This window comes from Protopterus annectens, chromosome 11.part0 (genome assembly GCF_019279795.1).
Source record: "Protopterus annectens isolate FY-2018-M chromosome 11.part0, PAN1.0, whole genome shotgun sequence".
In the NCBI taxonomy this organism is placed as follows: domain Eukaryota; kingdom Metazoa; phylum Chordata; order Ceratodontiformes; family Protopteridae; genus Protopterus; species Protopterus annectens.
This window is the reverse complement of record NC_056745.1, coordinates 1,556,028,627-1,556,050,646: the sequence shown is the minus strand read 5'-3', so window position 1 is coordinate 1,556,050,646 and position 22,020 is coordinate 1,556,028,627. Positions and strand designations below refer to the sequence as shown.

The 22,020-nt window shown below is 42.7% G+C and overlaps 1 protein-coding gene across 1 annotated transcript in view; it reads right to left on the bottom strand.

Moving 5' to 3' along the window:
* Positions 1-22,020, bottom strand: part of TSPAN33 (tetraspanin 33) — a 792,963-nt gene that overhangs the window by 304,174 nt on the left and 466,769 nt on the right. Inside the window, exon 5 of the mRNA XM_044088828.1 lies at positions 13,311-13,406. Within this exon, the coding sequence (XP_043944763.1) occupies positions 13,311-13,406 (96 nt within the window). The remainder of the gene's footprint in view (positions 1-13,310; positions 13,407-22,020) is intronic.

Below are 22,020 nucleotides of genomic sequence, written 5' to 3'. Positions count from 1 at the left end.
CACTCTGAGAAAAATCTTGATGACTGGATAGGAAATTCACCCCTGGGATCACTTCTGTGGCTCTGCTCCACAGGGGCACAGGAAAATAATTTTCTTGGGTGGTGAAAGTCAGGGTACCTTTTTGGCTAAGCTTATATAGGCCCTAGGGCCAACAGCCTAGTACCTACCTATGAACCAATGACTATAGATCTTTTTCCTGTGGAAGAAAAGCTCTTTGAACTGAGATTTACAGTAGATACCCCAGAAAAAAACAATCATGTGAGGAGGAGTCAGAATAGACTTCTGAATGTTCTCTTGGAAGCCCAGCCTGTGTAGATCTTCCACCCAAGTGAGGGATTCTGGACCCTTATATCTGCAAAGTCTTTTTCAAAGTCAGTCACGCAAAAAAGGAAATACGTGAATACTTTGCACCCTGCAGTAAACTAACAAAGAGCTAGGCACTTTGTGAACATCCTTGGAACAGTAGATAATCCAAAGCGTAAGGCAGAGAACGGATAATGGGATTCGGACACAAATCCTTAAGAAACTCATGAAATATGAATCTACAGGAGTGTTAGGATATGCATCTTTTAAATTTAAGATCACTAGGAAATTCAAATGGGGAATAAGGGGTTACAAGTTGTGAATTACAGCATTTTAAACTTGGGCATGATCACAAACTGGTTCAGAAACAAGTCCAGAATTGGTCTCCAAGAGGCTTCTTTCTTTGGCATCAAACATTCTAGAATAAAATCCTACTTACTGAGTAGGTAGTGCTCTCTTCAGTGGCAGGAAAGCTCCGAAAGACTTGTCGCACAAACTGATAGTCATGTAACTCTAGCCACTGAATCTGTTGTAAAGCTTAGCTACTGTGAGTTCTCTGTTAGGATGTTTTGATGTGAATTTGGCTATACTGTTAGAGGTTTGCTCATTTTATGATTTTGAAATACTGGTAAGGGTTGATTAAGAATATATGGTAGGTATAAGCAGTGTTTGATCTATATTTAACCTGCTGCTTCTGTAAGGGAATGCTTAGATTTGTACAGAAAACAATCCTTGTGGGTTTTTAGGTAACAGTTATTGTTTAGGAAAGTTTAATTTGTGTCTATGATGACCAAGAAGAATGACATGTACACAACTATTAATATTCATTTTATTAACATTTGCTTGGAGTACAAGTCAAATGGCCATCTTTGTAACAGTGCTGCCGAAGAGTGTGAGGAAGTTTTTGGAGAGAGCTGGTAGAGCAAATGAGTAGTGTCATTGGCGTATTGTACCACGCTGCTGTTAGATGACACTACACTTCATTCATTGTACCCAAGTAACATACCAGGCTGCAGTTAGATACAATGATTGGAGTGCAGTGTCATCTACATATCACACCAAGCTGCAGTTAGGTACAATGAAAGGAGTGCAGTGTCATCTACATATCACACCAAGCTGCAGTTAGGTACAATGAAAGGAGTGCAGTGTCATCTACATATCACACCAAGCTGCAGTTAGGTACAATGATTGGAGTGCAGTGTCATCTACATATCACACCAAGCTGCAGTTAGGTACAATGATTGGAGTGCAGTGTCATCTACATATCACACCAAGCTGCAGTTAGGTACAATGAAAGGAGTGCAGTGTCATCTACATATCACACCAAGCTGCAGTTAGGTACAATGAAAGGAGTGCAGTGTCATCTACATATCACACCAAGCTGCAGTTAGGTAAAATGATTGGAGTGCAGTGTCATCTACATATCACACCAAGCTGCAGTTAGGTACAATGAAAGGAGTGCAGTGTCATCTACATATCACACCAAGCTGCAGTTAGGTACAATGAAAGGAGTGCAGTGTCATCTACATATCACACCAAGCTGCAGTTAGGTACAATGAAAGGAGTGCAGTGTCATCTACATATCACATCAAGCTGCAGTTAGGTACAATGATTGGAGTAGATCATTGACAAAGGTACTGAAAAGAATAGGTTAGAATAAGGATCCTTGTGGAACTCCAGCGGTAATGAGGTCACAGCTAGAGAATGTTTTAAGATTTTTATTTTTTCTTTAAAAAAAGATGAAGAGGAAAAGGTTTACTTTTTTGGAAGCTGTACATGCTCTGTGACTGCTGCTCTGTCATTAGTTTGGAGTTCTTCATGTCTGGTATAATACTTTGAACTACACACTATTTCCCTAGCAATCTTTCAACCACCAGCCCAATTACTTAATACCACAACTCTGCCCTGCTAATTATTAACTTCAACCTAAGACGCATTACTAATAAAGTAAATTAATTCCATATTGCCCTTGCCCACTACACACCAGACATAGCTGTCCTACCTGAAACCTGTCTGAAACCCCATATAAAAGACGAAGGAATCTTACCCCATGGCTGCAATATAAACACGGATTAACAAGCTTGGTGGTAGTTTTGCAATCACGTTCAAAGATGCTTTCAAACTAGACCAGCTGAACTTCACTCCACATGACCCTGCCAACTCTGAGATATTAACACACCTACAAATTCCCATAAATCCATAATTGTATCTTACCTCCCTCCAGGTAACAACCAATCCAACATAGAAAACCTCCTCTGTTGGTCATAGGAAACATTCAACCAAGAAACTATAGCCCTAGGAGACTTCAACCTTGACTGGCTCAGCTGCTCCTCTGATAACCCATCCAACTTTATCTGTATGGGTGGATGAGTTAATACTTTGAGAGAAGTTGCAGAGGTTGATCAACATACCAAGAAACAAATCAATACTGGACTGGATACCAACTAATAAGCCCAACCTTGGTTAGTAAGTAGGCAGCTTACCAGACTGCCTAAGTGACCACTTGCCTACCTTTCTTCTCAGGAAATAGGTATGTACCCCTAACAATATGATATTCAAACATGTTTGCAGAAAAAAACCTTCTCCCCCACTACTTTCAATACAGTATTACAACAAAGCGACAGGTCTCCTTTAAAATTCCTCCTAATTGACCTCTTAGTCCAATACTAATAAAGTACAGTTGTGTACACTTACCATAAATGTAGATGTTAGAGTGTATTCACTGTTGCAGTCATTACATTTGGGTAATCCAGATGGCAGGTTGCCCTCAGCCGGCCTGAATTCCAAAGTCTTGGGTCCTGCGTCGGCTGCTGTCACCCCTTCCCTGACGTCAGGTCGTCAGGGGTATAAAAGAAGCGTCCGATGCCATTTTCTACAGTTATTCTTGCCCCAGATGTCTGGTGCCCCCGAAAGGGTAGGCAAAATTTATATATATATATATATATATATATATATATATATAAAAATACATGCACCAATATAAATTTTACCTTCATCTACAAGCAAATACACCATATAGGTTGTATAAATCAGAGAAGGAAAGATAAGTTCCAGCAGAAAGAAGGGGGATGGCGGGTGGGTAACCTGGACTGCAACAGTGAATACACTCGAACATCTACATTTATGGTAAGTGTACACAACTGTAATATGTTCTACGTGTTTCACTGTTGCAGTCATTACATTTGGGTAGAGTCCCAAAGCTAAGGTTGGGAGGCTGGAGCTAAACAGCATTACGAGTGGCTATGAGTCCCTGCAGAACTGCAGTGGCAAAGCCTGCCCTAGACTTAAAGTGGCAGATGATAGTGCTTTGTGAAGGTGTGCACTGAACTCCATGTAGCAGCCTCTAAAATGTCTTTGGTTGGTACTCCCCTAAGAAAGGCTGCTGAAGTGGCTTCAGCTCTGGTTGAATGTGGCCTAATGCCCTTAGGTACTGGCTTGCCATGGTGAAAATAGCAGAAACGAATGCAGTGGCCTATCCACTTTGAAATTGTCTGCTTTGAGATAGCCTTACCTTGTGATCCTGCAGCATATGCCACCAGTAATTGCTGTGTCCTCCTGAAAGCTTTGGTTCTGTCAAAGTAGAATCTAAGCTGTCTGTGTACGTCCAATGAATGCAGAATTCTCTCCCCCTTGTTCTGTGGGTTTGGATAAAAAGCTGGCAGATGAATAGTTTGGTTAAGAGCCACACTGGACACCACCTTAGGCATAAATGTTGGGTTTGTCCTCAGAGAAACCCTGTCTGGATAAAACATGATAAAAAGGTTCCACAACCATGAGTGCCTGTAGCTCTGAAACTCATCTTGCAGAAGTTATTGCCAGGAGCAGAGCTGTTTTCCAAGATAAAAACTTTATATCAGCAGTAGCAGCTGGCTCAAAAGGTGGCAGGGTGAGTTTTTCCAAGACATAGTTGAGGTCCCATGCAGTTATTGGTTATCTCCTTGGAGGCCTTAAATTTTTGGCTCCTCTAAGGTACTGCTTTAATAAAGGATGAGAAAAGATTGGTGGCTCTGTATTGTAATGAGCCGAAATGGCAGAGGCATGAATTTTAATGGATGAAAAAGATAGGCCTTTCTTCAGCATCTCAGTTAAGTATTGCAAAATCTGAGGAATATTTGGTACAGCTGTATCAGTTCCTTGTGCCTGATTCCAAGCATAGAATCTCTTCCATTTTACAGCATAAGATCTGGCTTCCAAAATTACATCCATCACAGCTTTACTGAGAGGTGTGTTTTGTATGATTACATTATCTGCCATGCTGCCAGGTTCAAAGTCCTGAGTTGGCTGTGCAGGATCCGATTGTTCTGCTGAGATAGTAGATGGGATGTTTGAGGTAAGGTCCAAGCTGGGTATTGAGACAAGTTCCTTAGGATTGGGTACCAGTACTGGTGGGGCCAGTCTGGGGCAATCAGTATCATCTTTGGCTTCTGTCTGACCTTTAGGAGTACCTTGGGGAGGACAGGCAGTGGAGGAAAGGCATATACTGATAGATTTTTCCAGCTGAAAGATAGGGTGTCCACTTTCCATGCTTGTCTGTGATAAGTCCTTGTGCAGAATCTTTTTAGTTAGTAGTTGTGAGGGGATGCAAATAGATGTCCGGGCATCCCCATTTCCTTGTTATCATGCTGAAGACTTGTGGATCCAGCTGCCACTCGTGGGGATCCATGAGATTTCTGCTTAGGTTGTCTGCCAGAGTATTTTCCTTTCCTGGCAGGAATTGTGCTTGCAGATGTACTTGGTAAGTCAATGATGTGTCCCACAAAGTCATGGCTAGTCTGCAAAGGGGGCAAAAATGTGTGCCCCCCTGCTTGTTTATAAACCACATAACCGTGGTGTTGTCTGTCTTTATCAGTAGTTGTCCTGGATGTAGTAGGTTCTTGAAGGCTGTCAGGGCATTTTGAACAGCTAGCATCTCTTTTTGATTGATATGTAGATGCATTTGGTTTGGGGACCATGTGCCCTGAATGCATCTTCCTGCCATGTGGGCCCCCCAGGCATAATCTGATGCATCCGTTGTTAGTGTCTGCCAGACTGGGGGTAAAGTGAATGGCTGTCCCTTGTTCTGGTGACAAGCCTTCGCCCACCATCGAAACTCCTGTTGCAGGCAGGGAATGAGAGTAATTATTGTTTCCAGGCTGTGGCAGTGTTGAGTCCAAACACTTTTTAGGTACCACTGAAGTTTCCTCATATGCAGTCTTGCAAACGGAATTAGTAGGATGCAGGATGCCATGAAGCCCAAAGCCTGCAGAATTTTTCTTGCCGACAACTGGGCCTTTGTTGCCAACATTTTGAAATAGGTAGTCAGTTGCCTTTGTTTGTCTGGCGTGAGATAAGCCATCTGGGCAGTTGTATTTAAGCTTGCACCCAGGAATATTATCTCGAGAGGGTACTAGCTTTGATTTCTTTTCATTGACTGTGTACCCTAGGCATGTTAGACGTCTTTTCACAAATGCCAGATGCTGTAGAAGAATGTCCTTGTTCTCTGCTTGAATTAAGACAGTCGTCCAAGTAAGGATATATTTGTATTCTTCTTTGTCTGCAGAATGCAATTACAGATGCCAGGCACTTTGTAAAGACCCTGGGCGCAGTAGATAAGCCAAAGAGCAGTGCAGAGAATTGGTAATGCATTAAGCCAGCCTTGAATCTGAGGTATCTTCTGCATGATTGTCCGATAGGGACACGCAGGTATGCCTCTTTTAGGTCTAAAGTCACAAGCCAAGCGTTCTTGCCCAGCATGGGCAGAAGCTGCTGCAGAGTCAACATTTTGAATTTTGGTATATCCAGGAATGTCTTCAGTACAGAAAGGTCCAGTATTGGTCTCCAGGCCTTGTCCTTTCTGGGTACCAGGAACAGTCTTGAGTAAAATCCTTGTCCCTGCTCTTGCTTTGCTACTTGTTGAATGGCCCCCATGTCCATGAGGGATGAGACTTGTTTTTGCGCCTCTGCCCATTGATTTTTTTTTGGCAGATTTGGTCAGCCGTTTGCCTTTGGCAGGGTATGAAAATGGAACTTGTAGCCTTGTGACACTATATTTAGAACCCACTTGTCTTCGTTTATAATGTGCCAATTTTGTGAAAATAGTGCTAATTTTCCCCCTAAGGGTGCTGCCAGGAGATAAGTGCTTGGTGCAGGCATGGGGAAGTCATTGGGACTGTTTCCTGTATGGTTGTGATTTGTCTTCTCCAACTTTGGAGGTAGAAGCACCCCATTGCTTTGACCTGTATGAACCTTGTGCCTGGGATCTGTCTCTAGGGCATCTGGATCTGCCCCTTTGAGGTCTATCTGACACCGGAAAGGACCAATTCTTTGTAGGCCAGTGTCTACTAAACCTAGGTGGCTGTACTTGTAAAAAAACTTTGAAAGTTTGCATAGATTTAGCTTTGTCCTCCAATTTCTTTAACACCTCTTCTCCCTTAACACCAAGTATCATGTTGTAAAGGTGCATCTAATAATTTACCTTTGACATGATCAAGCAGATTTTGTTCTTTTAACCATGCATGCCTTTTAATTACAGAACCTGTAACTGCGGCCCTGCAGGAGGCCTCCAAAGAATCAAAACCACATTGCAAAGTATGCTTTCCAACTTGTCCAGCTGCATGCAATAATCCGGCATTTCCTTATTTTCTGCACATTCAGCGTTTAACAACATTTTTTGTTTAAGCAACGCCATGACATGTTGCTGATATTTAAGCATTTGAAACTGACAGTTTAAGGCCCTTATAGCCAAGGTAGCAGATGTGTAAACCTTTTTTCCCCATCTATCCAGTGCCCTAGAATCTCTGTCAGACGGGGTAGGGTTTTTTGCTGCGGAAGCCCTAACTCCTTTGGGACCCTGCAAAATAGTTTCTGGGTCTGCAGAAGGGTTTTTAAAAAGGAATTTATGAGAGTCAGGAACCCTGTAATATCAGTCAGGCTTAAAAGGAGCTGGAGGGTAAGGAGTCAGGGGTAAGACTAGACTCCGAAAACACATCAACTACAATGTTTAACACAGGTGGAATGGCTAGAGGCCTGTGTTGAGGTAGTAAAAGGAAATCCCTGAGCCTCTTTTTAGATTCTGAAAAATCTTGGCTCTCCCAGTGGAAATGCTCCCTCATGGTATGCAAGGTTTCCCCAAAAGAATAGTCCTCTGGAGGAGAAGCTGAAGGAATAGATTCTTCAGCATCAGACTCTTCATGGGGGGGAGAGAATATTCCTGATCAGAAGAGGAGTCAGAAGAAATAGAAACCTGATCTGAAGATTCATAGTCCGTCTCTTGCCTAGCCTTCTTATCAGGAGGGGGATGGGAACCTCTGATCAAGGTAATCAAGTCTTCGGCCATTTTGAGCATCTGTTTTTTGGGCATAGAGGTCTGTCCACGTGGCTCTTGAATTTGTTTCTTTGCTTTAGAAGGAGCTTTAGTCTTTGCCTTTGAAGCTGAAGTCGGTTTGATGAAAATATGTTTAGGTCTGAAAACAGCCTCAGAAGCCGGTGCCTGCTCAGCGGCTCTGGACCCATCTGAGGGAATAGTATTTGAGGCTCCAATACCTTGAGTTTTCAGCGGCATGGCCGACACCACGTGGGAGTCGGTAGCGGCCTGTGACACTAAAGTATCCGGTGTCAGGGGCTGCAAAAGCACCTCAATGAGAACCGGCGACTGGCTTATGAGAAGCTTTGTCTTTGGTTTTGGACCTCAGTTGTTTCTCTCTCTTTTTCTTTGCGTTTTTTGTGAACTCCGGTAGTCGGATGGCTATCTGACATTTCTGGATAATTAAACTGGCGTCCAAAATAGTTTAAAGCAAAATCATACCGACGCTTAATAGTGTGCTGGTTAAATCTAGCACAAAACCGACAACCAGAAACGTTGTGATCAGGGCCTAGGCAAGGAATACAGTAAGAATGAAAGTCCTTATGAGGTATTTGCTTTCCACAAGAAATACAATTATTTACTTTTTCTGACATCGGTCTGGAGCAAGAAAAGCTTTATTGAAGACTTCGGATCTGAAATTCGAACACAAAACTCTCAGGAGTCGGCTGACCGGTACTTGCGAACTGCTTCTGCTTCGGGCACTGTGCGGCAAGAAAGACTGAAGAAAATGGCGTCGGCTGCTTCTTTTATACCCTTGACAACCTGACGTCAGGGAAGGGGTGACAGCAACCGACGCAGGACCCAAGACTTTGGAATTCAGGCCGGCTTAGGGCAACTTGCCAGCAGGATTACCCAAATGTAATGACTGCAACAGTGAAACACGAAGAACATCTTAGTTCCCATAAGGAAAATTCATGCCAAAAGTAATTACCTTGGCTAACCAAAGATACCATGCTAATACTCAAAGGGATATGGCCTGGTCACTATACCAAAAAACCAAAACAAAGACAACCTCATTCTGTATTGCCAACCAAGAAACCAAACTAAAATACAAATAAACAACAAAAATTCATACTACCACACATCCCAATACAAATATCAGAACAACCCTAACAAATTTTGGTTAAGTATACCAGTGAGTTCTTCCACCCCAGCACCCACCACCACAAACACAACTGACAGTATAGCACTGCAATTCAACCTGCATTTCATCCAATCCTTAACATCCCTCAAACAATAATACAAACTCTCTAACTGTCCCAAACCCACCAGTTTCTAGCCATACTTCATTCTCATTTAAACCCATACAAACTAAATGTATATAAAAAAACTTCTGTCCAATTTAAAACCCTCATCTCCTGCCGCTGATCAGGTCTCTAGCGAATTTCTGAAACTAACATCCAATATCTCAATACTAATCAACCACTATTTCTTAACAATACGTACTTAAGCTCTGGAAAATATAACATATCAACCCCCCCCCTTCACAAAGGCGGCTCTTTGCTATCCCCCCCAACCAAAATTCTTGGCAAATGCATCAATAAACAACTCCTTGACTATTTACTTAAAAATAACCTCTTATCAAAATCCCAACATGGTTTCCAACCCAAGCACAGCACCAATATGGCTCTAATAAGTTTCACAAATACTATAAACCTCCTGAAAAATTAAGGCCAATTCATCTCATCTATTTTCCTTGACATGTCAAAAGCATTCAGTACAGTATCACACCAAAAACTCATTAACATACTAACAACTTACAACCTCAGCCACACCTCTCTCTTGTTTTTTCACAGCTATCTTTCTGACAGGCAACAATCTGTCAAATGGGAAAATAATCTCTCCCCCTCCTACTTATCTCTATGGAGTACCCAAAGGCTCCATCCTTGGACCTCTAACTTTTCATCATATTTACCAACAACCTTAGCACAGCCACTCAACTAGCCTCCATCATTCAATATGCTGACAATTCCTCCCCTATCTGCTCTGCCCCCACACTTCATCATATTTACAAACAACCTTAGCACAGCCACTCAACTAGCCTCCATCATTCAATATGCTGACAATTCCTCCCCTATCTGCTCTGCCCCCACACTTCATCATATTTACAAACAACCTTAGCACAGCCACTCAACTAGCCTCCATCATTCAATATGCTGACAATTCCTCCCCTATCTGCTCTGCCCCCACACTTCATCATATTTACCAACAACCTTAGCACAGCCACTCAACTAGCCTCCATCATTCAATATGCTGACAATTCCTCCCCTATCTGCTCTGCCCCCACACTTCTAGAACTACAACAAAAAAAAAAATCAAAAAATCCCTCCATGACACTGAAAACCATCTCACAGACCACCAACTTGTAGTTAACCCAAACAAAACAAAACTAATGTTTTTCCAATACCAAGCCCCAAAATAACCATTCCCCCTCATTATCTACTCTTCCAACAATACTAAAATCAAACCAGTAGAACAAACAAAACTCAACAAACACATTGCACTAACCATCAAAAAAGTATACATTAAACTTGGCTCACTCTATAAGACCAAACCACTCCTTACCAACAACTCCAGACAAACCACAGCCAGATCTCAACTACTATCCACCCCTCATATAACTCTTCCCACATCTTTACCAAACTAAGCAAAACAAACTTCCTGCTACAAAAAATAGCCAAGTTTGCCACAAATCAACCTCATAGATCACATCACTGTACTGCACTTCATCAACTCATCTGGCTTGAATTACCCAACCGATTATCACTGAACCAACTAACAACTGCTCTGCTCTCAAAGACCTAGTTCAAACAAATATGATCCACAGGTCTCTAAAATCCTCCAATAAATTTCTTCTAAAGGTAACTAAATTCAGCAACAACTATGGAGTATGGTGTCTCCTTATAAAGTGTCTAAAACCTGGAAGTGTATACCCCAACACATCCACAGCACCACAAATAGTCACAAATTTAAGCTACTTCTGAAAGAACACTTTACCAATCACTGGCTATGCTCATGCACATTTCCTGGTTAATTTTTACCTCCCAACCTACACCAACCTCACATTACCTGTCACGGCTCCTTTCTTTTTTCTCTAGGGAGGCCAAATTCCTTATATAAACCAAAGCCTATTTCTCCTGTTACTCCCACTACCTATTGTTCAAGTTAAGCATGTCATTTTTTTAATCTAATCGCCATGTTAAAACTATAAAATCAATAATTTTTCATTCTGTGTCTTCCTATTCATGTTGACTAGGCTGTGTGTGTACCTGCTGCTGTTACATCTACTACACCAAAGGTGGTGGGATAATTTCTGATCTACTTACACTTGTTAAAACAAAGCTAAAAACTTCTGTAATTTCTGTATATGCCTATTTCATATGAATACTGTAATGTATGCTTTTGCTACTGCGTACACTCCTATAGTGTAGTGTGTTTAATTTCAACTTCTGTCTTACCCATTCATTATTGATGTTGTTTGTCTTTCAGCTTTTCCCGGTTAGGGGTTGCCACAGCGGAACTCCGGTCCGCTAATGATTGGCAGTAGATTTTCACGAATGCAGTGGTGCCAGCTCGACTTCCAACCTTCAACGAAGGCATGACCATTTACCCATGTCTTTCGAACGCCCACCCAAACGCGGGGAGGACATGCAGACTCCACAGAAAAGGCACTCCCCGCACTCCAGCCGAGAATCGAACGGGAGAACCTTTTACCCATTCATTATTGTATCATGTAAAAATTTTATTCAACTGTATGCTATCTACATATATTTTTTCTTTCTCTTGGAGCTTTTCTCCCTGGGTGTCAGCTGAAAACGGGACCCTGGCCCAGTTGGACATTACCCAGTACACAAAAGTAAAATAAAATAAATAATATTTTGTATACTTGTCTGTTTCTTGTCTTTTGTTTGTTTTACTTTTATTCTAACTCACAGCTCTTTTTTATTCCAACTCACAGCTCTTTTTTTCTTGGAATTTCAAAAGCACTTGAGTCAGTTAGCAAAGATTTGAGTTGCATTCTGACTACAAAGATGTGAAATCTAGCTGATTTGCGGGATAAGCTCAGAAGTAGCATTTTTCTTGGATAAAGAGAACAGGAAAAGGTTCCACTATGGGAGCTGCTCTGTGACTGCAGCATTGTGATTATTTTGAATTTTCCTCAAACTATACAGTATTTGCTAGAAAATAAATAACAGAATTAACCAGGAGTACAGCATGACCACAGCAAAGAGTTAAGATGCTGCTTTAGGGAATTTTTTGAAAGCTGCTAGTTCTGGAAAACTTCTGGTCAATGGTAGGAGTGCATTCTTTGCTTTGGCTATGCAGTGAGAGGACAGGCTCTGTCCCGGTATTTTAGAAGCTTTGGAGATGGTAAGAAGCTTCTTATCTTTGGACCTGAAAAATGGAACAAATTCACAAACACAGTAATCACAGAAGGTAAATAAATCCCATAGGCAATTCATACAATATGTAAATATTAGCAAAGTAAAAAAACAAATGCAAATTAATTTTAGTAGCAAGTATGACAGAATCAAAGCAGAAGTGATGCAGGTGAGGAGGGAGTCAGGTTGCGTGTCCAGTGGAAAAGCACTTTCAGTCAGATTTTGGAAGAAGGTGTCTTGAGTTGAACTCTAGAGGTGAGGAAAGAGGAGACTTCTTCAAGGAGAAGGGATCGTAAGAGTTTGAATGCAAGAATGCAGAAGGAATGGTCGGTACTGTGCAGTTTAGTTTGGTGCGTCTAGAGTGACAGTTAATTGGGAGAGTTTGCAGAGATTCGTATGGGGTGGATTTTATTATGGAGTTTTCTGCAAGAGGTGGAAAGGCACCTGGCTGAAGTAGTTTCAAAACAAGAAACCCTACGGTGAGAGCTCAACTCTGTAGGAAAATGGTAACCATTTGGCCTTTGAAAGGGTACTGCAGTGATGTTACTGAGGGGAGTAATTGGAAATGGATCGGATTTTGTTTTCAATGGAGTGCACAGTGGATGAGTTTTTTTTTTTTTTTTTTAAATTAGAGGTTGCAGCTATGATGAAGTGCCCGTATTCAAGTTGACCAAGGACTCCTTTGCCTATTACAGCTCTAGTTGGTCCAGAGAGAAAGGCAGACATTTTCCAGGACCAGAATAAGAAAGAAAGTAGTGCATTGGTTACAGTAGTTGCCTCAGAACAATTACTTCTGTGGTTTGACTCCTGGCAGGGGTGACTTGTGTAGTGTCTGCACATTGCCATGTCCACATCATTTTCTGCTCAAGTTTCCAGTTTCCTTCCATGGCATAAAGACACACTGATAATTGAATTGATAATCCTCTAAATTTCCCACTGGCTTGTATGCATCCTGCAAGGGGATTTTATTTACATCCAGGACTGGTCTCTGCCTTACATCCAATGTCTGCTAGGATAGTCTCTGGATCCACTGTGATCCTGAAAAGGCTAAAGCAAATAGCAAGAAAATAAAGGAATGAATGAAATGATAGCAATTTACAACCTTCATGCATACTTGTTGTCATAAGGCACCAAATAATTTAAAACCATGCAATGGGTATCTACTGAAGGCTTTGTTCCACAGATCAAAAAAAATTTGAATATTTGCAATGCAAGTCATATTTTTTATGTAATATCAGCAAAAAGGCAAAAGCACACACAAACCTATGCTGAATGTACTGTACCTCTTTCTGCCCATAATCTATTAGGTTCTGAAGGTCCAGATCATCTCTGTAGTGCACTACTGCATTGGTTATTAAGTCAGTGGCTTTAGCTCGTACCTATACAGGGAAGAAAAGGAGAAGTCTGGTTTATACAATCTCTTTTGACATGTCTAAAAACGCAATGGATACAAGCTACATAGCACAATTTAAAGTTCAATGAACAATCTGTGCCAGTGTCTGACTTCCAACCACATTCTGAAATAAAATCCATCTTGGCTTTCTGATATCACACATGCATCAACTAATGAAATTCCTTTACTCGGCACTAAAAGCTTTTCAATGAAGTTCTCGTCAGTCAAAAACAGTTCACAGAGTGCACATCTTTCCAAGTTCAACAGTCAGGAAGTGAGAGTTTCTGAGTATGCCAAGACAGTCTACTACCATGACAGACTTTCCATTTTATTCCTTAGCAGAAAGTTGGGCTCAAATGAATCTGTAAAAATGTATATCGATCAAAGACAGACATTAAAATGTTCTAATGTTTAAATACAAGAAACGGTATGCAAACACCTTATCTATATGAAGTACTTTAAAATAAACCTCTGTTTGCCATACTTTAGGTTCACTAATGTTTCTCTGGTGACCCTCACTACCCCTACAACTGTGGTCTTGGCCAGTTTCTCCTCCAGTTGAGGTCTCCACTATAAACGCCCAATCAGTGCACATTCTGCAGCCTGTATAATGCAAGTTTTCTTAAAGGAAAAAAGAAGTTCTGTCTAACCATAATGTTCCATCTGTGCTGTTGACCTTCATCTACTCGACTGTTGGGTGTCAGTTTGGAGCCATTATAAAGCTCGCAACAGCCAAAAATCTCTCGAGCTACTAGTCTACCCACAATGCCCATCTCCCACTTACCTCAGATCGAGTTTGCAGACTTGCAGAAAGCCAGAAGAACCATGAACCCATACGAAGAAGCCATGTTCAAGGTGAACCTTAACAATGTACCCAGGACAAGAGTTCACTCCTCCAGGAATTCACAGGAGGGGGGAAGGAGGGTGGGATGCGAAGAACAGATGCAGATCGACAACACAGATGGAACGTTATGGTAAGACATAACTTCTTAATCTGATGTTGTCAATCTCCATCTATTCTTGACTGTTGGGACAGAGTCTCCAGCTACTTTACATCCTGGGTGGCCCTATGGAAGCAAACTCCTGAGCACCACAGAACCAAAAGAAGCTCTTACCCTGGAGACCAGATCTAATTTGTAATGAATGATAAAGGTATGTGGAGTAGCCCATGTTGCTGCTGCTCATATTTCATTCATGGAAGCCTTGGAATGGAAAATAGCTAAAGTGGCCATTGACCTGGTGGAATGGTCTCTCACTGCAGTAGGTAATTTGAAGTTCTTTTTATTGTACATGTAAAGTAATACAATCTCTTAGCCATTTTGACAAGGTGCCAGAGAAGGAAACAAGCAACTGTTCTGATTTCTAAATTCTTTAGATCTGTTGAGATAGAAATGGAACTGTTGGAACATCCAGCAAATGTAGACGGTACTCGTCTTTGTTGGAAAAACTGGGGAAGAAAACAGGAAAGTCTATGGTTTGATTAATGTTGGACTCAAGACTACATTTGGACGAAAGGATGGATTGGTCCCCGAGTGAAACTCTATCTGTTGAAAAATTAAGTAAGGGGATTTGAGCACAAGGCCTAAATCTCAGAAACTCGTCTTGCTGAAGTTACAGCTAGGAGGAAAAGTTTTTTTCCATGAAAGAAACTTTAGGTCACGTTGCTGCTGACTCAAAAGGGGAAAGCACCAAAGACTTGAGAACAAAGGTCAAATTCCATGGTGGTAGAGTGTCTTTAAGTGGAAGCTTTAAGCGCAGAGTTCCTTTGAGGAACACTTTACATATAGTCTATGAGAAATTAGAGAAAGATCCCCGAAACCATTATGGAAATTAGAAATGGCAGCTAACTGGACTGTGGATGCGAAGGCCCCTTGATCAAAAAGAATAGTTAGAAATTCTAGAACCTTCTCCACCAGAGTAAAGGATCAAGATAGTTATCATACACCCAGACTGAAAAACTTCTTCCACTTACTAAGGTGCAGTTGTCTGGTGGATGATCTATGGGAAGCCAGCAGACTTTCCTGCACTGGAATAGGTATATCTTTATGCTTGCCAACTAGAGAAATTGAAGGAACCAAGCTGTCAGCTTGAGGTTGTGAAGGTTGGGGTGCACCAGTCCCTGAGGGTGTGACAGCAAGTCTGGAACTGGGTCCAGAATCCATAGACAGTGAACTAGACAAGGCCACAGGAAGGGGAACCAAATTTGTAGATGCCAATACATTGCAATGAGGATCACTTTGCTTCTCAACTTGGCTGCTTTCTTGAGAAAAATTGGGATTAGAGGGAAGGGGGGGGGGGGCAAAGAGGAAACCTGTCGGCCAATTGAGGAGAACAGTGTCCCTCGGTGACTGCCTCTGAGGGAGGATCAGGGCAAAGTAGCTTTTACACTTATCATCTGGGGGTGATGCAAAAAGGTTGCAGCAAGGCTAGCCACAGCAACGAAAAACTTCCTTGCTATCTCCAGATTGAGAGACCACTCATGAGGCAGTAGAATGCATCTGCTTAGTTCGTCTGCTATCACATTTGAACTCCTTGGGATGTGAATTGTCATCAGAAAGCAGTTGGGAGGAAATACCCCATTGCCACACTCTCAGGGCCTCTCGACACAGGGGGTAGGACTTTGTTCTCTCTTGTTTGTTGATGTTCTAGACCACAGACTTGTTGTCTGATTGGATCTCAATGGTCTTGAGAAGGAGGACAGACTGAAAGGCATGCAACACTAGAAGTACTGACCTCGACTCCAGGACACTGTTATGCAGGTTGGCCTCTATCAGAGACCAAGGGCCTTGGACTGTTATTAGATAATGCCCCCCCCCCCCAAAAAAAAAAAAATCTGGGACGCATCCATGGTTACTATGGCCCTGGGTTGAGGGGGGGAACAAAGGGAAGGCCTAACAGGATTTCCTTGGATTCCATCCACTAGGACAGGTCTTTTTTGCAGCAGCTGGTGATTAATATGGGGTAGTTCACTGGATGGGTTAGAATACACTATTGTGAAGCTAAAAACCACTGTAGTAGGCGCATGTGGAACCTCAAAAAGATGGCTCACACCAGTTGCAGTTAAACGTTTTATTCAAAACAGCATTGAAAGCTTGTAAGCGCTTTCATCCCAAGTTTAAACCAATACAGGAACTTCATCAGACCCTGCAACTGCAGGACGTTTGCCTGCAACTGGTGTGAGCCATCTTTTTGGATTCATTGGTTTGTTTACCTTTTTGCTGTTTGTGGCATGTGGAACCTTGCTAATGGAACTAGAGTGATGGTTGCTGCCATGGACTCAACGCTTGAAGGACCAGAAGCGCTGGAACTTTGTTTTTGCAAAGAATGGGATGTATCTGGGATTTTACCTTGTGCAATCTGTGCTGGGGAAGAGAGGCTACTCCAGAGATGGTGATCAGACGAGCTCCTATGAATTTCTAAATTTCAAGAGGGGCTTAGTTGATATTTTGACTGTGACTCCCAAGCTTAGGAACAAGTGCAAAATTAATTATTTTGTTAGAAGAAGTAGATGCCTGGTGGGATTGGTGATGAACCAGTCATCTAGATATGGAAACGCACTGAATCCATGCAGTCTCAAGTGAGCTGTCACTGCTGCCATACATTTGGTGCACACCCTGAGAGCTGTGGGTGAGACCAAAGGGCAGCATTCTGGATTGAAAATGACTGGCTCCCAGCCAAAAGCACAGAAACATTCTGGAACGTTTGTCCAATTTTATGTGGTAGCACACTTCTCAAATGTCTGTACAGCACATCCAATTGTTTTCCTCAAAATGGGGAAGAATAGACTGAATCATGATCATCTGGAATTTGGACTTGAACAAATTTGTTTAGAATGCTGAGATCGAGTACAGGTCTCCAGTCCCCTTTTTTGGCACTAAAGAATCTTGAGTAAAATCTGGATCCTATATGGACTGGTGGGACTTCTTGGATGACTCTTTTGTAGCAGCTTTTGAATTTCTAAGGCTGCTTGGTCTCTCTGAGTGGAACATCAGGGAGACTTGTTCGTCTGGGATAAAGGGTAAAGGGGACAGAATAACCTCTGGTAATAATTCTCTGCACCCAATCTGTGGACATCTCTCACAAGGCTTTTGCATGTAGAGCAAATCTTCCCCCGACCACTTTCAGAAGTAAGCAATTGGACCCCCTTTCAGAAGCGCAGGAAGGGCTAGCCAGAGAAAGTCTCTGGAACCCTGATTCTGTAGGCCACCTCTGTCTCAGGGTTTTCATCTTCCATTAAAGCTCCCCCCTCTGTCCTGAGGGAAGCTCTCACCATGTGCATCTTGGAAAAGCCCTTGGGACTTTTTGAACCAATTCTTCCCACTTCACCGATTCCTAGCACAGGATTGTTGGGGGGAGGAAAAACATATGCCCACATCAGATAGGGTCATCCCATCCTTCTTACACCTGACTAGAGTTTCTTTAACTCTGGGGCCGAACAAAGATCTGTCAAAAGGATGAAGGAAGAATTGAATGGCTCCGCAAACTCACACAGGGCGTCCAGGCATGTCTTCTAATACCAATGTCTGAACCAGCTGACCCGGTCATCCCTTCGGCTGCATGTGAAATGAGCCTCATGGATGGGTTGGAAATAGACTCCAGGGTAGCTAACAGAGAGGACACTTTTTCTTGGACCTTATCAGATACAGCTCCTGATAGGGTGTCTGGTAGTTCCTTGATCAGATCCCTCTGGAGCCTAGTAAAATATGGCAAAAAGTTCTAGGACCTTAAGGCGAAGATTGATGATGATGCATAGAACTTCCACCAACCTCCGCGCCTGGACAGCAAGCTCCAAGGTTGCAAGATATCCCCCGACTGAGGACCACCCTTCTTCCCAGACCTCCTCAGACATTCCCACTCAGGAGCCTCCTCGGAAGAAAACACGTACGAGAAAACACCTAGACTCCCCTGAAGAGTCCATCACTGAGGACACTGATTTTGATGACTGAAAGGTCTTGATCTTGGTGCCAATGGAGAAGTTGGCACAGAGGAACTGCTTTTGGAACCAGAGGCCTTAGGACACTTGTTGGCCTTGGATAAAGCTCCTTCAAATGGAGACTTAAGAAGCCCTTTAAGAATAAGCTTATTTTGTCATTCTACCAAGGCCCTAGGACTGAAGGCCTGGCAGACAGTACACTCAATATCTAAATGAGGAGCCCCTAGACAATACACGCAAGCCGAATGCCTGTCAGAGTTAGGCATTTTTTGGACGCAGTCCTGGCACTCTTTAAAACCAGTCATGTTCTTAGACTTTTCTGCCATGTTGACAAGCAGCAGAGAAGACAACAAACACACCACACTCACAATCAAAGAAAGGAAAAGAAGGAAGTTCTACCAATGATGGTAGAAAGAACTACCAAAATGGTAAAGAGAAAGAGAGAGGAAAGACTAGACTACCAGAGATGGTAGGAAAACACCAACAGGTATGGAAACACACACTCAGAGGATAAGGTGGATAGAAATATGAAGAAAATTAAAGTTTCGTGAAAACAAAGGGAAGAAAGACCGATATATTTTAAAATTTACTTAGCTGTGAGATGACAGTTGGCTGACACGTCTTGCTATAAGAGAGGCAAACAAGATCTGAGGTAAATGGGAGAGGGGCATTGTGGATAGACTAGTAGCTTGAGAGATTTTTGGCTGGCGCGAACTGTATAATGGCCGGACTGGTTCTGAGGATCAGAACAGATACCCAACAGCTAAGAACAAATGAAGACTGACAACAGATCACGTCTTTTCTTAATACATGCGACAAACTTCCACTGTACAACTCGTTCTGCCCTTACCATGTCTGCCTCACAGCCTTCGTAATAGCCAATTAGTATTGCCCTTATGATCTGCTTCCACCTCAGCCAATGCATCCTTCTACTGGGTCAGACACTGCCACCTGACAGCAGGAACTTCCTACTGTGAGGACTGTGGCCTTAGCAATCACCTTGGATGCACCTTGGTTGGCCTGAGGGATCATGGTGGTATCTTGCTAAGGCAATCTCTCTAGAATTAATTGCAACTGTTAATTGCCATCATGAGACCCATTCCCAAGTAAGATCTGGATTAAAGCAATGCCTGATGCATTAACCATGGGTTCACCCTAAATACCTAAAGTACAGCACAGTTACCTTTGACAAAGTCCTTGCCCCTCATGTTACCACATCAGTAGTGCCACTACAAAAGAGAAGTTCACTAGAAATGAACAGTTGTGTAAAATCTTACCATAACCATAGATGTCCTTCTCTTCCATGCAGCAGTATTCTCACATGTGGGATCCCCCGCCTCAGGCGACCCGAATATCCGGCTCATATACAAAAGCTTAGCCTGGCTGCTGTAAGGTGCGTGGAACATCACACGCAGGGACCATAAACCATGGGCCATAAATGTGACATCTGCACACACACACAGACCTCAGAACTGAACAGCCAGTCAAACAACAGTCTAAGGTCAGCTGAAAAGATGCCATCCAGATAAGGGAAAAGGTCCTATAGGGGATAAGAGGGAGGGGTAGAAATACTGCAACATGGAAGAGAAGGACATCTATGGTTATGATAAGATTTTACACAACTATTCTATGTCCTTCTATTCTCATGTTGCAGTATTCGCACATGCAGGAGAGTACCAAAGCTCAACCAGTGATATGGGTGGAGGAAGATGATGCAGTCATCAAGAATCCATGTAGGAGGGCTTTAGAAAATCCTGCCCTAGCTCTAGAGATGCAATCCAATTTGCAGTGTTTAGTGAAAGTGTGGATGGAGGACCACGTAACTGCCTCTAGGATGGTGGCTGTATCTAAGCCTTTAAGGAAAGCCCCTGAAGAGGCCACAACCATGGTAGAGTGGGCTTTCACTGTGTGGAGTAATTGTCTTCCATGGAAGGAGTAGCAAAAGGCTATAGTTTTGGAGATCATTGAAGATATAGTCTGTCTGGATACAGCTTTCCCCAGAGCCCTAGGGTGAAAGAATACAAAGAGCTGGTTGGACTTTGTGTCCTTGGTCTTATCCAGACAGAACCCAAGTTGCCTGTGAACATCCAGGGAATGGAGCACTCTCTCACTGTCAATCTGTGGTGAAGGAAAAAGGTGGGTAAATGAATAAAGCAGTTAAGGGAAAGCTCATTGACCACTTTAGGCATGAAGGAGAGGTTAGTACGAGGAGACACCCTATCCTTATGAAAAATTAGGTAAGGTGGAATAGTCGTGAGTGTTTGTAACTGCAACTCTTCTGGCCGAAGTTAGGGCTACAAGCAAAACAGTTTTCCAGCTACACATTTTTAATGTGGCTGAAGCTGCAGGTTCAAAAGGAGTAGTAGTAAATTTCGCCAGAATGAAAATTAAAGTCCCTAGGAGGAGGGATGGGTTTTCTTGGTGATCTGATGTGAAGGAACCCCTTGAGAAAGCTTCACCTCTGGGATGAACAGGCTGAGATAGCTGACAAATGGACTTTCACTGAAAAATATAAAAGTTCACAAGCTCACACAAACAGGACAAAACTAGAGGTATATCTGCCTGAAAGGGGTCTAGTTGCCTTTGAAGACACCAATTGGAGAACTTTTTCCATTTGGATAAATAGGATCTCCTAGTAGTAGATTTCCTAGCTTCCTGCAGGACATAGCACGCCCTCTCTGTAAAGGTGTCTAAAAGGGATCAAACGTTTATTGCCCACAGGGTAAGGCTGAGGAGTTTGCAAGTGTGAGTGGATGAGAGATCCCTTCTGTTGTGTTAGGAGGTCCACCTTGTGAGGCAAATTGTGGTGACTGCCCTTGGCTAGTGACAAAAGAAGGGGAAACAATACTGACTTGGCTAATAGGGGGTCACCAGCAAGATTTTTGGCTTGTCCTGCTGAATTTTCAGCAGGACCTTCTGTATTAGGGGGGAAGGGGGAAATGCATACAGGAACATCCCCTTCCAGGAAATTGAGAAGGTGTCCACTCTCCAAGCTTGTCAGGAGGGGGACCTTGAGCAGAACAATTGTAGTCTGTTCTGAGGGGAGGCAAACAGATCTGTTGTGTACTCCACTAGTGGACTATGTCCAGGAAAACATCTCTGTGTAACATACATTTGTGATTTTCAGACAATGATCTGCTGAGGACATCTGCCAGATTGTTGTTCTGTGATGGGATGTACACTGCCTGTAGTGTTACGCTGGATTGAGTAGTTGGCTCCCATGCTTGTACGGCCAAGTCTGCAGAGTAAGACCTGGTCCTGCTTGTTGATGTACCACAGTACTGTGGTGTTGTCTGTGAAGATTTGAAGAGGACTTGGATGTAAGAGGGGAAAGAAAAGCTTCAGGGCTAGGAGAAGAGCTGTCATTTCCCTGATGTTAATGTGTTTTCTCCAAAGGCAGGGCTCCCATTTGCCCTACACCTGGAATCCATTCATAGTGCCCTCCATCCCAGATCTGCTGCATCTGTGTACATCTGTTGAACTGCCGTGACAGGTTGTAATGGGAATCCTGGATTCAGGTGGATTTGGTGAATCCACCTTAATTCTTTCTTTAGACAGGTAAAGAAATGCACCTGAAAGTCTAGTAGATGGACGAGCTGGGACCAAACATTCTTCAAATACCAGTGGAACTTCCTCATGTGTAATCTGGCAATGGGCAATATGGGAA